Genomic DNA, 21,366 nt, shown 5'->3' on the forward strand with positions numbered 1-21,366 from the left:
CCTTCTCTTCTCCAGGTTGAACAGCCCCAGTTCTCTCAGCTTGTCCTTGCAGGAGAGGCATTTCATCCCTTGGATCATTCTTGCTCTGCTGAACATAATTCTTTTGATGTAGCCTGAGCTGTTTTTTTGGGCTTCGAGGGTACATTGGTGGCTTATGTCCTGCTTGCAATCCACCTTATTGGTAGGGTTGCGAAGCCTTCGTCAACAAGTTCTGCTTGATCAGATGGCCTTTGGTAGACACCAAGACACAAGGTTCCCTTTGTTGTCTTGATCTGTAACTCTCAACCAAAGCTTTTGACTTGCTCATGGCCATTCAGAGATAATTCTTCACACACTATTCCTTCCTTGATGTAGAGTTCAGTGTCTTTCATCCTTCCTTGCCTCTCCATTCTGAACAGTTTGTAGCCATCAACAGCCACATTCCAGTCATGGAAATCATCCTTCCAGGTTTCAGTGACAGCAACTACATCAGGATTTGCTAGAAGCACAGTGGCTTCCATCTCCTACTGTTTGTTTCCCAATCTGCATGCATTGGCATAGAGGTACTTCATCTAGGAGCCAACTTTGTTGCCTTCTTTAAGATTAACTCTTTGATTCCTCCAAAATGTTTTTCTTGAGTTTCCCTATTACTTTCTCGTGTTGCCTCACTGGTCCCTGGCTCTTTCTCATAAGATTTCATGTGTGCTGCAACGTTTCCAGCACATCAGGGCAGAGGTTGAGACACCTTCTAGCACCCTGTCCCTCTAACCCAGCTATGCTGTCCCACACCCTATTATGAACAGGCTTGCTATCACCTCACTACACCTTCAAACCTAGTTTAAAGTCGTGACATTTTAAGATGTCAAGCATGCATGCTAGAGCCTGCATCCATGACTCAACTGAACCTTCTACTTGAAGGTTTGGTTTCTGCATTATAGTAATAAAATTGTGGCTTGCTTCAAATTGTGAATCAGCATTCATACCAAAGCACGCACTTTGCTGATGACTTCTCAACTGAAGAGCTATGTCCAGGTTATTTTTAGTTTTAGATTTTAGTTTTGTTTTGCCTTTCTTGGGAAACTATACAGCAGTTATTCTCATAATAAAGTTGTAAGTATATTGTTAAAATTTATTTTTAAAAAATGTGACTGCAGTGCAGCTGTATTCAGCATTGTTGCTTTTGTTATTTCTTTTTCTTTTTTTACTGTCTCATATGATTTTTGTTCTTCTATCAGAATACTTGTGACATTCCTTTCTTACCAATATGTTTCATCACCTCATTAAAATTAACCTTTATTAAAAATTAATATTGCCCACATGTATTGACATCTTAACCATTATTTAAAACACTTTCCTGCTGATTAGTTTATCCAGAATAGTCATGAGATGAGCTCTGAAGAGATGTTTTCTTTTTCTTCTTGCAGACTGCAAATGATAATCTGCATACAGACGATGAACCTGAACTCAGAGGAGATAAGGAAAGCTATCTCTGTGCAGTGTGCCTGGATGTTTATTTCAATCCTTACATGTGCTACCCATGCCACCATATCTTTTGTGAACCATGCTTAAGGATGCTTGCCAAAGACAATCCAGCCAGCACTCCATGTCCACTGTGTCGTACTACAATTGCCAGAGTCTTTTTCCAAACAGGTATCAAATTGAAAGCTTTTACAGTATTGAAAGTTTCTTCTAATTTTTCATTTGTGTGTTACAGAGAATTACAATATGTTTGATGTTGGATAGGACCTCTGGAGATCATCTACTCCAACCTTTCCTGCCTGTGTAGAATCCCCTAAGGAAAACCAGAATTGTGTCCAGATAGCTATTGAGTATCTCCGTTTCCTGCACTCAGTCATCTTCGTAGTAAAGAATTTTTTTCTTGTGATCATTCAGAACTTCCTGTGTTTGAGTTTGTGCCCTTGCCTCTCATCCTAACACTGGACCCTACTGAGAAGAGTCTGGCTCAATTTATTTGACATCCTTTCTTCAGATTTCCACTGAGCCTTCTCTTCTCCAGACAGAATAGGCCCAGCCCCTTCAGCCTTTCTTATAGAAGAGATGCTATAGTCCATTCATCATTTTAACTGCCCTTTTCTATGCCCTCTCCTAGAGCTCCATATTTCTCTTGTACTTGGGAGCCCATAGCTGGACACAGTACTCCAGATGAGGCCTTACCAGAGCAGAGTAAAGGGAGAGGATAACTTCACTCAACCTACTGGCAATGCTGTTCCTCATACAAACCAGGATACCACTGAGCTTGACCACAGGGGCACGCTCCTGGCTCACAGTGAGCTTGACGTCCACCAGACTCACATGTCCCTATCCACAGAGCTACCTTCCAGCAGATTAGCCCCTGACTGTATCAGTGCAGGTGGTCATTCCACCAGGGATGCACTACCCCACATTTGCCTTTGCTGAATTTCAATATATCTGAAAAAATACATAGTTAAAAGTGTAGCATACAGTTATAAAATCAGTCTCTTGTCCAAAGAGATAATAGTGTGCAGTGAGTACATCCAAAATTCATAGTGAGCAAAATTTAGTCTTGCTATCCATTGTGAGGATTTCTTCATATTTAACTCTTTCTAGGACTGTTCCATGCAGGCTTAAACCTTTTTGATATTTGAAGAGATATTCTGATGATGAGTAATGGTTGGCTTTTATAGAGCAGCATAAAATCTTTCTTTTGTACCTGGAGCTTTAAAAGGTAAATTCAAACACCGCAAATGAAATTCCACTTCAATAAAGTATCTCTATGGTAAGTGGAGGACTTTGCAGAGCTTCAAACTGTATATACACAATCATAACATAGCAGTCCAGAGGAGGGCAATGAGGATGATCTGAGGGCTGGAGTACCTTCCTTATGAGGACAGACCGAGAGAGCTAGCGCTTCTCAGCTTGAAGAAGGCTGCAAGGAGACCTTGTAGTGGCCTTCCAGTACCTGAAGGGGGCCTACAGGAAAGCTGTGGAGTGACTTTTTATAAGGCATGTAATGACAGGGTGAGGGGAAATGGTGTTCAACTGAAAAATGGTAGATTTAGCCTAGATATCAGGAAGAAGTTATTTACTATGAGAGTGATGAGACACTGGAACAGGTTGCTTAGTAAGGCTGTTAATGCCCCTTCCCTGGGTTTGTTCAAGGCCAGGCTGGATGGGGCTTTGAGCAACCTGTTCTACATGGAGGTGTCCCTGCCTATAGCAGGGGGTTGGAATTAGATGATCTTAAAGGTCCTTTTCAATTCAAACCACTCCATGATTCAATGATTCTGTGATTCATCCGTCCTGTTGCCTACATGAAATAAGCCTTTTCTGTCTTTTCTATCCTTGAAAATAAAAATTGCAATGAATAAAGTAGAATAATAGTACATAAGCTTTTTAAAAGGTCCTTGAAGGGCCTTTTCTTTCTTTTAAGACATACAAGGAGTTGTAGCAGCAGCTATATTATTTGTATTTATCTGGAGACATGACATTTAGATGGTAAAATCTTTGTTAAGCAATTGAAACTGTGGGTTTTTAAGTTTTTCATACTAACTGCTAACTTGAAAACTCTGTCTGCTATCATCAGGTCAGTTCATTTTTGTAGTAGGAAAATGTTGTTACTTTTAAACTTTATTTTCCATTCTTTTCTTTCTCCGGATGGGTTAGTTTTCCCAGATTTAAGTTGCAGACCATGTTAACTGAAATTACGTCTTCTTGAGCTAATAAGCTCCTGAGATTTATGGGTTATTGTCAACTCTTATAACCTGTCATTAACCATTCTATGAATGTTCATTAATGTTGTATATTAAAAATGTTCAAAATAATTTTTAGACTTTTCCTTTTTCTGCATTACCATCTGTTACTGAGTGACAGTGTTATAACAAAAAATAACATGAGCTAAGAAGTAATACCACAGTCAGACCAATAGACTCATTGAAGTCATCATAGGCCTATAAGTTGAATAAACTGATCTGCAATGTATTTCATTTTGTTAGCACTTGACATCTTTTCTAAATGTTTTATTTCTGAGGAAATAGCATGTTTAAATCTTGTTCTTGCGATGTCTGGGGAGTAGGATTTTTGATTCAAAAGTCTTGAAGAGCTCTACTTCACAGTAGACAAAGCACTTTTATTGTGTTGCATAGCCATATACAGCATTTATACATATGTTGTTTCCTGTTAATTATTGTAGAATTGAACAACTCTACCAAGTCCTTTTTCCCTACGGAATATTTGAAGCTACAAGAAAGCTTTCAAAAATCTAATTCTGCAAAATGGCCTCTACCAAGCTGCAAGAAAGCTTTCAGAGTTTTTGAAGGTAAGGACATTACTTACATATCATTTTAGACAAGAATAATTTTTAGACTTTGTGTCTGTATTTGTTGAAGATTTTCCTAAGCTTTGTTGAGTTTTGAATACAATTGAAAATAAGTCTCTAGCTGATCTGTGCTATAGGAAACCAGCAGTGGATGATAGTTGTAATTGAGTTAAATTCTCCCTCTGTGATTCATATGTAGTGTTCCAGATTTAAACATATATTGCAAATTTCAGAAAGGCAATTTGTGAGTATAAATTTCTACTTGTTCTTAAATCCTTAATTTTGTGCACATTATGAGGATAATTATATGTGGTTTCCTGTTTTGGAAAAAAAAAAAAAATGTGGCTGCAAGGTGGAAGAAAGAAAATTGCTCTGGAAAAAAATTACCAATTTTCAGTCTAGCCAATAAAGACCACCCTCAAGAATTCAGTCTCTTTTATTAATAAATTCATATTAAAATTTAGAATAATACCAAATGTACTATTTTATTTTATTGTTTTATACATGTGAAATGGAGTAAGGATGGGGCTTTTTAAGGAAGGACATGATGGCTGTGCAGAGGGGATGAAAACATGGAATTTTTGATGTGAGGATAACTGCCTCTTTGTAATATACTTTATCACTGTCCAAGAAGAGATTTGGTGGGATATGTTCCTTGACCAGGGTTACACCTTGCCAGTGTAGGGGTGGTGTATTTTAACCTGGCAGCTGCTCAACACCACACTGCATTTCCTCACCCCTCCCCCCACCCCAGTAGGATGAGGGAGAGAATTGGAAACAAAATAGAACTTGTGGGTTGTGGTAAAAACAACTTACTAAGACACAACAAGAAAACAGAAACAAAAATGTTGTGATACATATCTCTGTGGTGGCACATAATTGCCACCCACCAAACAATGCCTGGGTCATAATACAGCTGCACACTGACAAACACCCTGATACCAATGCAACATTTCACCGACTGCCAAACAACGCCCAGCAACCCTCAAGCACTGGCTGTGCGTGGCCAACTCCCACAGGTTTATAGCCTTCCACACGATGTCATATGGTACTGAATAACCCTGCCGCTAACTCAGGCCACCTGTCCTAGAGCTGCCCTGCCCCCTGGTGCCATAATGGCAATGGCTTTTCCCCACCAGGCAGCCCTGTCTAGCTCTGGGCATGCTCTCATCACTCAGCAACAACTGAAATGTCAGTGAACTGTTAACAATGTCTCTTTAAAATCTGCCTTTAAAATTTTACTTTATGAAATAAACAAATGCATTACATTTCTCAATTACTTTGAGTATCAGTAACTTCAAAAAATGTAAGTGCACAATAAAAATAACGGCTCAAATAACTATGTTGTTAAAGAGATAATAGGTGTTGTAGTTTTAATAAGGCAGTTAGATAGCAAGTGTGCATCGCTGGAGGCTGTCATACTTACTCAAGTCTAAAACCTGCCATTGAACAATATCTGAAAGTGTAGCCTTCCTTATGCAATGCCAGACTGGAACTGCATTCTGTAAACACTACACAATCACAGAAAGTTCATAAACTAAGGGAAAATCTCAAAAAGTAATTTGATTCCATAGATGTGATTTAAAGAAAAAGTGATTTACAGTCATTTAAATTGAGGGTACAATGCAAACGAATTTGCTATAGTCAGATGTAGGAGTGTCAAAGACAGACTGAGACAGTTAGGAGACTGGGCTTTATATAGTTATTGAAAAAGTTTTCATATAAAACTGAGATAGAAATACATTAGGGAAACCAGAAAAATATGGTAGTCAAGATAGAGATGGAAATGTGGTAAAATAGTGCTGTCTGCCTGCGTAGGGAAGATTTTAGATGTACCCAAAGATTACATAAATAGTGTTCACAATGAGAGATGGGAATTACAAAACTACTGTGTTACAAGACTTAATAGCTATTTAAAAGTATAGGTTTTGGTAGGATGATGGGAAATTCCCTCTAACTGTTCTTATGCTAAGATTTTTATTTAATATATAGTCATTACAATGGAAGTGAGAAAGCCAATTTAGAAACAGGATGGTTCTTTTTATTATATCAGTATTCCACATCATAACATCATGTAAAGTATGGATAATTTACCGAATGTTCAGCTCACAGAAGAAGACTATGTATCCCAGAGGACATCACAGTCAGGGATAAGTCACAGGACAAGGACACTATATAATCTCATTCCTGGGCTAGAATCACTCTCTTGGATCCTCGGAGCGTGGGGAGCGTTCCAGCCGTTTTGCCTAGAGCTTACAGTAGGCCTCTCGGTTTTGGGACTCACTCTCTCTCCTATTTTGCTTGATTCATTAGTCTTAATTTCAATTATATTGTATTATATCGTGTTATGCTGTATTTCGATATAGTATTTAGTAAATAAGTGTGCCTCCTTATATCGTTGCCGCTGTTTTCTTTTCCCTTTCCCTTTTTTCCTTTCCTTTTTGGGCCAGTGGCCCTGTGGGCCAGCTGCCCCCTGTCACGGGCACAGGTAGATTTTCGATTAACCCGCAACAGTTTTTTGAGTGCTTAATCTAGAAGATATTCCACCAATGTTGCATTTAATGGAATCTGTGCTATCTTCTTACTGATCACATCTGTTTAGTAATGTAACAAAAAGCTATTGGCTTCTGCACCAGGCAGGGACTGCAAGATAGAACAGTGATTTCAACTCCTGTTGTTACCAGTGGGAGCTCCTAGCCTGCAGCAGGCCACATCTGCCATATCCTTTTTGATAACAATTCTTTAGAGAAAAAGAGTGCTCAGATTTTTATGCATTTTTCAAAAAAGGTAGAAATATTGTGAAAGATTTTATTAACACCTACTGATACATACTTTTATCTCTGTCTTTAAAAATGCACATTGGGGTACAACACTCAAAAATCTTCCTTTATTCAAGATTCTTTCAGTGATTTCAGCTAGAAAGACAGGAAAAAAAATGCTAAACAGCTGTAAAAATACATGTCTAAAATCTCAACAACTAGGTTTTGAATTCATCATATTTCTTTTTTTAAAAAGAAGGGAAAGAGAAAAGCGGTGCTGTTTTTCAAGTTACTGGTGCCATGATCCACTAAGAATAGAAACAAAACACTTGGGCTGTGTGTCCGTGGGAACCAGGAGAATATACCAGGAAGGTACTGCAATGTGCTTGCTCCATTCTTATACTCTTCTTCACTTTTCATCAGTTTCTCATTGTTTGACCTTGTTAGAGAAAGAATAATAGGGTGATAGGCCTTTAGTCTATTCCAGTGCGCCTTTTCCTTTGAGGTATCTTACAGTTTGCTGGCAATTCTATCTTCAGTTACAATTTTTACTTAAACATCATAAAATAATGTTATGTATTTATCAAATAAAATTACATAAATACTTGGTATTTGCCCTCCAGAAACAACTGAGAACAATACATAATCCTGCTTACACCACCCTGGCTAAATTTGGAACTATTATGTTTTTGCAATGGTACTCTTTCATCATAGAATCTGTTCAGTGCATAATACTTACCATGTACTTAATTTTATGCTTTATGTAAGAGTCTGCTGAGACTAGTTCAGCTTGTGACTGATTTCTGTGAACGTGTGCCAGCAAAAACGCCTTCTGTCTTCATCACCAGCAGGGATTAGCAAGTAATTTTTTTTCTTTCCATGCATTTTACTGGAAGTGAGGAATGGTTATTGCCAGCTAGGCCAAGCTGAATGGGAAAATAAATATAGTGGCCACTGAACAATGCCCAGTAAAATTGATTTTATCTGTAGTTAGCTGTGAACTGTGTTTCGTAAAGATAATGGCAGACGCGCTTCTCCAGTACACTCCTTCAATACACTTAGCACTAAAATGCAGTGCATAGTAGAGCAATTTGTAATAAAATAGCCCCTGAAGAGTCTCTACTGGTGTAAGGATATCTTACCTTGAAAGTTATATTTGCTCAGTGTACAGAGATTTTATTAGACACCACACAGAAATCCCATTTACTGTAAGAATAAAGAAGAATCTGTGGCTGAGAGGAGGTTACAGAGAATGGTGGTAAAAGCCTCTAAAAGTCATCTAGTCAAGCCCCGCTTCTGTGTGCACCTTGTAGATCAGTGCCTTATCCAGCCTGGCTTGAACACCTTCAGGGATGGGGCGTCTGCAGCTTATCTAGGAAGCCTATTCCATTCAGCTATTAGAGAAAAGAAAAAAGAAGACTGAACATGTACATTTTTTTTCTGCTTCCTAACAGGATTTTTTAACAGTTTATAAACTTAGTTTATCTTAAACATATTCTATTTTAATTCTAAATCATAGTATCATAGTATCGTGCGAGTTGGAAGGGACCTTAGAGATCATCGAGTCCAACTCCCGGGATTCGAGCCCTCTAGTGTAGCAGAGCGGCAGTTTTACCCCTTACGCCACAAGGGGGATTTGAACCCGGGCCCTCTGGTGTTGCAAGCGGCGGTTCTAACACCGTGCGCCACCGGTGTTAAGATCTTTCTTGATAAAATTTTAAGTAATATTTTTTGGTGAAAATTTATTTTTTATTTTCCAATTAAGAAATATGACAGCTTTTCACACAGCTATTTCTGTAAAACCTTGGTCAGCTTCCTAAAAAGTGCTTAAGTAATGCCAGTATTACAAGACTTTGAATTCAAAAAACTATGCCAGCCTTCTCAAGATATGGTTTTGCATTGTGTATTTTTCTCTCTGGAGGAATTGGTATTTCTTTTGTTTGCTCAAATGAGAAGGAGGGATTTTCTGAATTGACTTTGGCTACAAATTTGAATATCAGTTTGAAGATGATGACATGGCTCCAAGATAGGTCATCCACCAGTTTGTCTGAAGAGGTTGCAAGAGGCACGCTGTCAGGCAGCTGGATGTGCAAATGTAAAGGTTTTGTGGCAATAGAAGTCTTGTCTTACATAGAATTCAGTGAAGCTCTGGCATACCTATACTGCATATTGTCTCTGGCCTTCTCTGTCACAAAAGTAGAGTCAATCATTTTACTTAAGAAAGTATTTACATTACTGTTATCTTAGTGTTCCAGTAAAATTGGCTTAAAACATTAAATCTTTAAGCACTGAAAGTCTTGTGGTAAGCAAAACATAAAAAAAAACTCTTCAAAGTTTTTATTAGATGATCAGTAATAGTACGTCACTATAATTTTTAAGAAAATGCAGTAATAATGCAATTCAGGAAATAGCATCTGAGGACAAACTAAGTACACCAAACTGGGGACAAATGATATCCTATTTATGCTATTTTATACTTATTCAATCTTGAGCTTTTTATATTAATCCTTCCTATAAATATCAATAGCTGTTGCCTCTACATATTTTTTATTGTAGCATTCCCAACAGATGGAAACTGCAAGGAAATAAATAGTTAGGAATAAAGCTAACAAGAGTAGTTATTACAACAATATTATATAAAAGGTTAAAGAATCTTTTTATAATTTAGCAAGAGTTGATGATATCTGAAATACAGCATTTGAACAGCTGAGGAGATGATAAAAGTAAAAATATATGCATGTCTTGCAACATGATTTTTAGAGGTATTTGGTGATAAGAAAGTAGGAGCATTGCAAGACGTTGCCAGCAGTGGACAGAATTTGAGACTGTGATAACTGCATGAAGAGACAGGGAAATAGACATGAACAAGAGATACAAAGTCAATAGGAAAATACATGTTGAGTTAGAATATTCTGAATAATTTCAAGCTGATTTCACACGTTGGCTGTTGGTATACATGCTATATAGAATTAAATATTTCAAGGTTTTGTTTGACATTCCCTGTTTTTTAGTGTTATTGTATAGTTACTACATATATATATATATATATAACATATTATAACATGCATACACATGTTATTATATAGTTATATATGATATAGTTATTACAGTAAGAACAGAGATATTCCAGAAGTTACATTCACTGTAGAGATACAACTTGTCAACATAAAAATGCTAATGAAAAGGGAAGTAAATGAGAATTGCAGTAACTGTTATGTGTCATTAATAAGCATGTTGAAAACTTAGAATGGTGTGCTCCTTACAATTAAAGGAATACATGTGTTTGATCTGAAATGTACATAGACTGTATTTAGATACATGACATGCTCTCACAAGGATAGTGAATATTTTGCATTCATCATCAAGGCCATATGGATTGCAGTCAGGAGAACTGTTATGGTGAAGGATAACAGCATTAAAGAAGCTGATGTTTCAGTTCACAGAGCTGGTGTGCACCTTGAAAAATGAGAACATGCTTTTCAATTACTGCATATTATTTTTATTTCATCACCCTCAATTGAATTTTCAAATACAGAAGCTTTAAATTAGGAGGGTAGGTTTTGCTGTAAATCATCTTAAAAATCTGTCATATGGTGTTCTGCCTGTTTTGTACTTAGTGTGTTGTACTTTAGGGGAAGGGAACAAAGCCAGCAAAAAATGCACTTAGTGATTTTAAAAAAAAAAGTCTGATTACAAACTGACTATCAAAATTCCTTCACAATTCCCACATTCTGACAGCATTTATATTGTGAAGCATGAGATTACTTACCCCATTTTTGAATGCATCCCAGTTCTTAGACTCACCAATTAGCTTGTAATTACAGAATAATCATAGATGTTTGAGCAGACAGACAACATTTTCTAAGCTTGTTGTGTCCTCCCATGCTTGTTGATTCATTTACTTGAAGAGAAATAAACAGCCCATGACAGAAAACAGAAGTTGTTCTATCTTTGTTGTGAATTTATTAGAAGAGCTGGGCATGGTAGCCTTTGAATATTTTTCATGAATTCAGTAAATAGATTTTCAGATGTAAAGAATTAGCAAAAATCTCAGATGTACATAACTCTCCATGTAAAAATGTGTTTCCTTGTGTATAGTGTGGCATCATGGATTTCTTCCTTTTAAAAATTCTCTTGTTTTATTTCTCAATAACTTGATTATTTGATGAGGTATGCCAGCTGGCTTTCTGGTTTGTGTTCTAATTGGTAAGAGCTGAATTATTCATCTGTAAAATAGTAAAAGGTAACTTGCTTCATGCATTTTTATTTGGTTATTAAGATTCAGAAGGTTGTTGTTGATTTCTGACAGAGGCACTACAGTTATGTCTTTGAACTGAAGATAATGGTAGAAATGGTAGCTGTACAAAAAACTGGAATTGTAAATAATCTCCACTGAATTCCAGTGGGTGTTATTTTAATGGAAAAAATATCTGCTCTCTTTCTCTTAGACAGAGTAAAACTGTCGTATCTTTTATGTCAGGTGTAATTATTTGTAAATTTTGTTTGAATTATATTTGTGATATTTCCAAGAGGAAAAATACTACAAATGAGCAGTTTATTCCTTTCTGTATGGAAGAGACGAGAGCTCTTAGTTCTAGTTATTAACAGTAAAAGGTTGAAAGATATGTTAATGCAGGCAGGTATTTTGTGAACAAATGTGTAATATAGGAGCTTAGAGCCTAGGTTTATTTAGATTGCGTATATCAGGTTTATATAGATTGCTACTGAGAAAAAATATATATATTAAAAGATTATCATTTCTGATTGTGAAAAAAAATATATGTTGAAAGGCTGAGCAATACGGAATAAAGCCTCCTAAGAGCCGTAACTGTTACAAGAACTTCTACAAATTATTTTGATTGTTATAATTTTAAGTTACTTCTGTTTCACTTGTGTATATTGCTGCTTACAAACAAGTGAGATTTTTGACATCTCAGACAATGAGTATGCAGATCTGAAGTATCTGAGGCAGTCAGGGTAGGCAGGTTTGAGCTTTTCATGCAGGAAAAGCTAAAAATCAGAATTTGAGAAAGGCTTGTGATGGGGATGAGTGGCTGTTGTTTCAGGAAGGAACTGGATGCTTTATTGAGTGTGGTGAAAGTTGTGAAACTGACTTGTAGCTTGGGACATGAAATTGGGGTTCGGTGGAAAATCCTTGCAGATATGCACACAAAGTGACTGCCATCTTCGCTTAGACGTCTGGCAACAGATGTTCTTTTCTTTGTTGGGAATAACTTAGAACTCATGGCTCATTTTAAATATTAAATCTTATGCTGTCAACACAACCAGAATATAAAGACCATGATGTGCACATGGGAGGAGGCTGGTATATGTGTAAGAAATTCAGGGCAAACACTGGGAAATTTCATTTGGTCTGTGTCTGACAGTAAACTGAAGGGTTGGTCTGCCGTTCAGACAGTCACATAGACAAGTTGGTGCAAACCAAAAGAATTCTCCTGAAATTCAACAGACCCAAATGTGTTGTCTTTTATCTGAGAGGGGGGAGCCCCTAGCAATGTTGAGCACTGGTTGGGGCACATTTCTCTGGAAAGAACATGGGTATCCCAAAGGAGAGGAAGCTGAACTGGCTGCATGCCTTAGTGCACTGTGCCCCAGCAGTACTTTGGGCTGAAGAAACAGGAGCGTGGCCAGTAGAGAGGAGAAGTCATTATCCCCGGCTATTCTGCAGACTACATCTGGAATACTGCAAGTACCAGGAAGAGGTTGTTAAATTGGAGCAGGTTTAGCAAAGGGACAGCAAGCTGATGATAAGGCTGGGTTTGCTTAGTTTGGAGAAGAGAAGGTTTTGGGGGAAGATGTCAGGGCAGCACTGTACCTATATGGAAGTCAACAAGAGCACAGAGCTTCCTCTTCATGATGACATGTGACAAGCATAATAACATAAGATGTTCAGACTGCAAATAAGATCAATATTTTTACTAGGAGGACATTCAAGCAGTGGACAAGCTGCCCACAGAAGTGATGCAGCATTCTGAGCTGTAAATTAGGTTATTGCATCTTAAAAAAAGAGACCAGTTAATATAACTGATAGTTCTCTGGAAATATTCAATACATAGCCATTGTCAGAAAGTAAATAGGCATTATTATGTTCATAATAAAATGGAAAGCTTTGGTTTGTTAGCAAGATTTGTGGTGAACCCATATTTGTGTGCCTCTGGTGGCGCAGTGGTATAAGGTGCTGCTTGCAACACCAGAGACCCAGGGTTCAAATCCCCCCTGTGGCGCAAGTGGTAGAAATGCTGCTCTGCTACACAGAAAGGCTCGAATCCTGGGAGTTGGACTCGATGATCTCTAAGGTCCCTTCCAACTCGCGTGATACTGTGGTCTCCAATTTTGCTATAATTTTGAATCTAGTTCTCTCAAAGGATGAAGCAGAGTGAGGTGTAATATAGAAAGAAGGGTCTGAATCATGGAAGTCTTTCCACACAGAAGGAGATTACAACTTTTTCATTTGGAGAAGGTTTTACAGAAAATATACAGGAGGTAAAATTATTAATGGTAGCTCAGAAGTCTTCTTACATTAGCAATTAAATCAGCCATAAAGGATAGGGAAAAACAACAGACATAGGACCATATGTCTACATTTGTGTTTTAGGAAAGAGATTAATAACTTTTTAATAACTTTAGCTGAATTCCCATTACTGGTTGGTGCACATCACCAGTGAGTATTTGAGCTCTTGGAGCTCATCTTCTGGTTTAACTGTACCCCAAATAGTCGTTCTGTTTCCAAGATTACTCCTCAAAGGGACAAAATGTGTGGTAAGGGGGCTTAATGTGACGTCTAGTTCAAAAGTATGCATGGTCACATCTCAGGAAAGGAGGTCCCATCAATGATGTTTTAATGCATTTTTCTGAGCATAGCTTCCAAAGTGCAACCTAAAGTGCAAGGACACTGTGCCAATACATACTTGCCTTTTTTTAGTCTTTTGGAAGATTTATCTGCTGCTGTTCATATCAATAACATGAGACTGTGTCAAAATGACATCTGTATGTCTGAAATGTTTGTTCTTAGGTAGTTTAATCTTACATGAGCATTTGCAGTGTAAATGGTTATTGTAGGCTGCATATTGATCAGGCACAATTTTTGAGTAAAATGTGCTTCCTTATCATCTTTTCTTCTTCAGTAGTAGCAAAACAAGTTCTGTTAATTTATAAATTAATTAAATTAGTAGCCTTATTTCAAGCATTGAGCCACAAAAACCTCGGCAAGAACATGTACCACAGATGTGCCCATTCATGTTCTGGAGCTAATCCTTTATTTGCTCAGTTTCTTGGTTACAGAAGTGTGTTTTGCACATAATGTTGCTTTTGTTATCCAGTGACTGGTTTCCACTAGCAATCTACTAGTCTCTTCTGGCACTGTGCATGTATCTGCATGTGGTTTGACTGGAAGTATATTTTTAGAGTATAACAACACAGGCACAAAAAGTTAAGTTACGTGTTTTAACAAATACATGTGTTTGTAGAAATTATTTAGGAAGTGTACTAATTAAATAAGATTGAGTTTGCTTTGGAAAAAAAATGGAGCAAATGCATTGGAAATGATTTGGAGCTCTGTCAGCTGTTCTGTTTCATAATTCAAACCCCTTTTACATGTTGCTGTACAGTTTTTAAGGAGCTTCATAGCTCTGAGTTTTTGTCTGCAGATGGCTAGAGACAGATGTAGAGGCAGTTTATGTCAGCTCTCACTGGAGACATAGACATTTGAAGGTATTTTCTATGCCACAACTTACTGAAGACAGTAGTCACAGGATGGATCATAGTGTCTGAAGGAAACTTTGGCATGATCATATAGGGTTTCTAAATTTGATCCTACTTCATTACTGTACTGAAGTTTATTTCATAATATGCTTCAGGTCAATGAAACACTGTTCTTTGTTAGCCTGTGCTAAGTTCAAGAATTCAGTTTACAGAGTAGTTTTAATATTGAAGTTTTCAGCTTAATCAGTGTATACTGTTTTAATAATGGATTTAAAATGCAATCCATATAACCAGCTGTCAACATCCTATAGCTTTGCCCGTGCTCAGCGAAGCCACAGGGATTGCATGTGTTACACACTAACCAATTCCTGACTGTACGTGTATCTTCAGTGCATCAACAGTAGTTTCTCTGTGGCTTTCTATAGCAAGAACAATACAGTAATTAATATCCTCTATGAATACAGCTGTTCTTGAATGTAGGATGATTGCATTATGACATCTAATCCATGATAAAATCAGTGTGTGTTTCCAGAAGGCTAATTGCAGAATAATGTTTGTCTAAATCCTGTAGAAGGTGAGGAATACCAATTCAAAACTAATGCAGCTGCTTGTGAATATAATTCCCCTGAGTAGATGTTACCAAACACTAGAATTCATGTGTAAAAGGTGAAGTGAATGATACAGTGTAAGTGATAATATTTATATATCTATGTATAATATTAGTGATAATATTATTTTCTTTAAAATACAACACAGGCCAAGATTTGTGTTTGACAATAGTGTTTAATGTGTTAGAGAAGCATTTAAGGAAAATAGAGGATTGAAATCATATTAGCATTTTTCAAGTGAATTATGTCTCGATATAAAGTTATTTAGACTCACATTTTTCAGGATTAATTTAAGGAATTATTGATACTATTTTTAAGTAATCAAAGACCATATATTGAATAAATATAATTTGAGGTTAACATAATTTAAAGCTTAACAGAAGTCTATATCATTCTTCTCTTTTAGCTGATGTTTAACTCATGTGTTTGTTAGGAGGTTTTTGCTTTTGTTTTTGCAGTATTGCAATTTCAAATTTCTCTAAAATTACAGCAATGGATTGTTTTCTCTTTCTAAAAGCAAAGTAACATATTTAGCCATGAGGCAAATCTTAGACCAATCTGAGTAGCTGAAAACCATCATAAAATATCATCTTTCCCTTCACTAGAATGAAACTTTTGCGTATGGTCTCCAAAACAAGATAGATAAAACATATAGAGGTATTCTGATGTATACAGGTGCAGGTCTGTAAGCAGTGCCTGTATACAATAAACTGAAACAAATGGTGATAGATAGATAGATAGATAGATAGATAGATAGATAGATAGATAGATAGATAGATAGATAGATAGATAGATGTGATGATATGGTGATGTCTAACCATCAGTGGTTCTCCAGAGAAAATCTCTCTTTTCAGCAGGCCAGTCATTCTTCTATTCCAAGCATCCTTGAATGATTATATATCTTATCTGGAGTAAAAAGATCTGTCATTAAATATCTCTAAAAGTACAACAGAAAGAAACAGTGGTCTTACTTGAAATGCATGGAAAAAATTGTTGGAATGGAGATAATTAATATTTTGTCCAGAACTTTTCAGCACAATTATTTCTGGGAAAAGAATACAAAGAAACAGTCAATATCCACCACTGAAAAAGTAAACTAGTGAATTCCAGCAAAATTCTCTATTAGAATACTTATTTTTTTAAAAACAGATTTCTCAATTACCTTGAACAAGGTCTGGTGTTATTTAAATGAAAATTACTGGCACACAAACAGCAATTATATATTAACCAATACTAAAGACAGGAACTTCAAGGAGTGCTGATTAAACTGCACTAGAAAGGCAGCACTATAGCAGATAAAAAATGAATGTATGCTGCTTCATGCTATCGGGCAGTGGTGCACACTGAAGGACTGAGAGATTTTATGTCATCTTATCCACCTTGGGACTCCCAAAAGCCATTATGTCTGTTTAGAGAAGAAGAATCTGTATGGCTCTGCAGAGCCCCATTGTAATGATTGAGAGCAACCTGGAAACAGAAGTCCAGAAAGTGCTCTCTTGCCACCTTGTCCTGCATGAATGGGACAGATCTTCTGCCCTTGCAGCTCACCTCCCACCCTCTTTTCCGAGTCGCAAACTGTGTCTGATGAAGATGAACGGATGTGTAAGAGACTTGAGCATCTTGCTTTGACATACTCAAGCTTACATAGTATTTATCTTACTAAATAGAGAAGTCAGGAGGAATGGAAAGGAGTGCTTGTTTGGCAGGGCAATGAGGATATTCTTGGGGTCTCACAGAGCATATAAAATGCACGGAGATCACTAATTCAGATGCTTAGATTTCATCATTTCAACCTAGCAGTGATATGTGAGATTTCCTGCTTCTTACTGTTCTGTAAGTAACTAAGAGAAAAGTTAACTTTTGTCATAGTCAGTCTAGTTGCTTTTATAAAGATGTTTTATATCATGGTGTATTCTTCAGCAGGTTTTCGAAGACGCTCAGACACTGTAACAAGGAGACATTTCCCACATGCTGCTCACAGAATGGACTATATGGACTTTGAAGATGATAGCCGTGGATGGCGGTTTGATATGGACATGGTGATAATCTACATTTATTCAGTCAACTGGGTAATAGGATTTATTGTGTTCTGTTTTCTTTGCTATTTCTTTTTCCCTTTCTAACCTGTAGAGATCACACCTAAGGAAAACAGCAACTGAACAACAATAATGTGAATAGAAAACAACTGAAGATGAGAAACATTCGAAGTTGCATTTTTATCATTCAGAACTGCATCAGACTGCATCAAGTGTGCTATTAGGCTATTTGATGCTTCTGCTATGTATGACAAAGCACTGAAGTTTGGTTCCAGATATAATGTGAATTCCAGATCATTCTTTATTCAGTAGCCGTTTTACCTTATGTTGGATGGGAACAGGACTTTACTACAAATGTATAAAATAATTACTTGGTAGAATCACACATTACTGTTTGTTCTTAGAGGAGTTAGAGTGTGTGTTATGATAGAAAGCAACCCATACACTCATGCTTAGGGTTGATGCTATATTAACAAACTTTGTAAATAAGTCATCTCATTCATTGGTGCTTGAATTGCTTGTGTATAAAAAACAATAAAGGCAGTTGCCATATATAATCAGATCTGTTGGGGATAGTAGATTATAAGCACTGCACTATGTAATATATAAATATTTACCAGAGTAATTTCACTGGTATAATCCAAATTACTGAAGGCTTTGACAATTGGTAGACCTGTCAGCTTTCTGTTGTGGGGATATACTGTACTCAGTGCCTGAAATCTTGAGCCTATAAACCAAAAAGAGAAATGACACTGCACAGCATTTGACAAGTTTGTCTTTTCAGCAAATGGCAATCAGAAGGAATCAACTAACAACCCAAGATCTGCACATTAAAGGGACCTTTTCTGTGCAAATTCACAGAGTGGCACTGTACCTTTAGTAGCCATTCAGATGACTGCATATGGATCCAGCAAGAGAGTTAATGGGGGCAGGCAGCAGGCCTGCAGCTGTGATGCTATGAGACACTAACTCCAGTAAAGAGTGGAGGAATAATGGAAACTGGAGCATTCTCCTGTGGTAATTTAGTCTGTACATGACTGAAACACTATTGAATTACCGTAGCAATTTGAGGATACTGTTTAACTGGGGGCTCACCAGCACTACGTGTCTCCAGGGAGACCAAGTAGGACGACACCACGTTTATGTGCACCTTTCATATAAAAGAATTGTAGAGCACTTTATTCCATGTGGAGACTGCTGAGTTTCAGTACCAAACTGCAGAGAGGTCAGCAATCATTGTGTACTTGCTATTTTACACGGTATTTTCAAATGAAAGTGAAAATAAATTACGGAGAGGATAATTGAAACTATTATGAGAATGGGAATCAAATGCTGAATAATGATACAAGGTATCTGAATGGTTTGCTTTTCAGGAAGGTACAAGGAAGTTCTTATTTCTAAGGTCATGATCCTACGAAGTACACTGTGGTTTGATCTAAAAAAGCATTTATGTTGTTACTGTGGTATCAGGGTTTGTGTGGGAGACCTGTGTTTTACTCAGTAGGTGGTATACTCCCCTGTTCTAAACGAGAACAAGGAGAAACGTGTTACAGAAGGTGCCATCTGCCAAATGTTACGGAATGAAACCAGAGGCATTATCAGTGTGCTTAACATTAAGCATGTGCTTAACATTAAGCATGTGCTTATGCTTCTTTGCTGGAGCAGGGCCATCATGCTCAGTATCTTATTGGTCATAAAGGGATCAGGACCAGAAACTTTGACTTAATCTGAAAAACAGCAGTAAATCAGCTGCTTGTATTTAATTGTCTTACAGGCTGCATAAAATAACTTCTTTGTATGTTTGCGACTATATGTGTAGAATTAGAAATTACAAGTCTGACCACACTGATTGAAATAAATGTCTATTGCCATCATATTTAATACATGAAAACGTAAGAAAGTGTACTAATTGAGATTAGCTATCACTATGTGACTATGACAGTGACAGAAATACATTTTCAGTAATTGCATTGCACCTAGTTTCATTATCTCCACTTAAAAATGATTGGCTGTGTTACTGGTGGTGTAGTCATACGATTTTAAAAGCTTTAAGGTTATAGGAAAGCTCTTGGTAAACCTTCTTCTCTATACAAATGCAGGTAAATCATTAAACATTTGGGATGTTTTTAGGTATAGGTTTCTGTTTTGCTACGTACAATGTGTAGGTCTGTATGCTGAAATGCTATCAGTAATTTGTAAAAATTTTCTATTCCAGGACTGAGATTCTAACTTTTTTTTGTTGTTGTTTGTCTCTAATGTTACAAACTTCATGCTCCTCTCTCCATGAAGAGAGGGACAAGTCTACCTGTTAAGCCAAAATTGCTTCTACCTTTAGTCTGAGAAAGTACTAAAATAAAGAGATATGTAATGAAGAAAATCTTTAGTTTAAATCACATAGTCTGAAATTTCAGTAATAATTTAAATTAAAAATAATATAACCAGGATATCTGCTGAAGCAGTATTCTTAAGTATTTCAAAATATATTCAGACATAAAAAACTTAGTATAGATAATAACTAATTATATAAGAAAGACTTACTTATATCAATCTTAGTAGCAGGTCACAATGGATTAATTCTGAAAATGGCAACAAGAAGAGTCAAAAATCCAGTGTAATATTGGCCCCAGCAAGCAAAAAAAAAAGTTGGTAACTGAAGTGTGGCTGCATTTTCCTTGATTTAGTAGGAGAGTCAGCTTGGTGTGGCATTCCCAACTGTGCAGCAGCACCTTTCTTTGAGGCCTAAACAGTGAACTCCCTCTTGGGCTGGACAATTTTACTTCATGTTGTTTGTTATTAATTCCAGGTCATTATTTTTTAAAGGCTTATAAATGACTGTTGCAACTTTGAGACGTCCTCCATAAGGAAAAAACAAACAAATGAACAAAAACATGGTAGGCATAGAAAGAAAGTAAACTTTTTGTAGTTTATTGCTTTTGTGAGATACTTTGTTTTGTAAAAATACAATGAAAATTAAAAGGTTCAAATCTGGTTTTCATCAAAGACTGCCTGTAAAATGATGTTGTTATCTCTGGGAGCAATTTTCTGGTTAAAAGCTGATCCTGCTCTTCAATCTTGTCTTTCTTACCTGCAGTGGTATTACAATGTTTGCAATAAATTTTGAGTTGTTTCTAATATTTCACAGCCATCAGTAGCTTTTCCTTGGTAGAATTAAATTTTAATGTTTTGGTTTTGTTGGGTTTTTTTTGTTTGTTTGTTTGTTTTTCTCAGCTGGGTTCTGCTGAATATTTTGTTACTGTGATTACTTCTTTACATATTAGCAGACGTTCATCAGAAATTATCCAGGGTAAGATTTTGGTCGTGGTGCTTTTAGTCCAAACTGATTAAATGTTGAAGTCAGCATAAATCCAGGATGAGAATGAGAAGTTTGCTTGTTGACTGGCAAAGGGGCTTTGTGCTCATTCAGTAATGTGTTTCTAGCTGTGCAGTGGGTGTGTTTATAAATCTCCTACCTGCTGGAGGTGCAGCCATCTTGCTTTCCTCCCACAGCTTTTTAAAACAATTCCCAAGCAACAGCTGCACCTGCCCACAAGGCTGGGATCTAAGGTTAGCCTTTAGCAGTACTCTGCAGATACACATGGAGTACATACATATACCACCAACAGCATTACTACAGTTACTGGTGGAGAAGGATGATGATAATGCAGTTTGGGCTTATTTCATCACTCTTTGAGAAAAATAAACCTGATATCGTGAGTCTCTGGGAGAGAAAGCAACTATTTTGGCTATCATAACAAGTAAATCTCTCATGTAGCATTGCTTTTGTGAGTATATATTCAGCATTCAGCATCTTTTGTCCTTGGCAACTCATACCACTTCATAACTGTGAGCTGTACTTAGAAATTAGTAAATGAATATACACGAAGAAGACTGAAAGAGAAGAAGACTGAAATTCCATACGTGCTGTTTTCTTGGTGCTCCCATGGGGGCAAACAGCCATTCTCATA

At 36.9% G+C, this 21,366-nt stretch overlaps 1 protein-coding gene across 3 annotated transcripts in view; it reads left to right on the top strand.

Moving 5' to 3' along the window:
* The window catches only part of RNF180 (ring finger protein 180), a 66,240-nt gene extending 45,556 nt beyond the window's left edge, over positions 1 to 20,684 (top strand). For 2 of the 3 annotated variants that reach the window (XM_072360535.1, XM_072360537.1), the window contains 3 exons: positions 1,404 to 1,629; positions 4,151 to 4,276; positions 17,286 to 20,684. In XM_072360535.1, coding sequence (XP_072216636.1) covers positions 1,404 to 1,629; positions 4,151 to 4,276; positions 17,286 to 17,488 — 555 coding nt within the window. In that variant the 3' untranslated portion in view covers positions 17,489 to 20,684. The remainder of the gene's footprint in view (positions 1 to 1,403; positions 1,630 to 4,150; positions 4,277 to 17,285) is intronic. The other variant, XM_072360536.1, reaches the window with a different exon arrangement.
* The last annotated feature ends 682 nt before the right edge of the window (positions 20,685 to 21,366 follow it).

Source organism: Excalfactoria chinensis, chromosome Z, assembly GCF_039878825.1.
Source record: "Excalfactoria chinensis isolate bCotChi1 chromosome Z, bCotChi1.hap2, whole genome shotgun sequence".
Taxonomy (NCBI): domain Eukaryota; kingdom Metazoa; phylum Chordata; class Aves; order Galliformes; family Phasianidae; genus Excalfactoria; species Excalfactoria chinensis.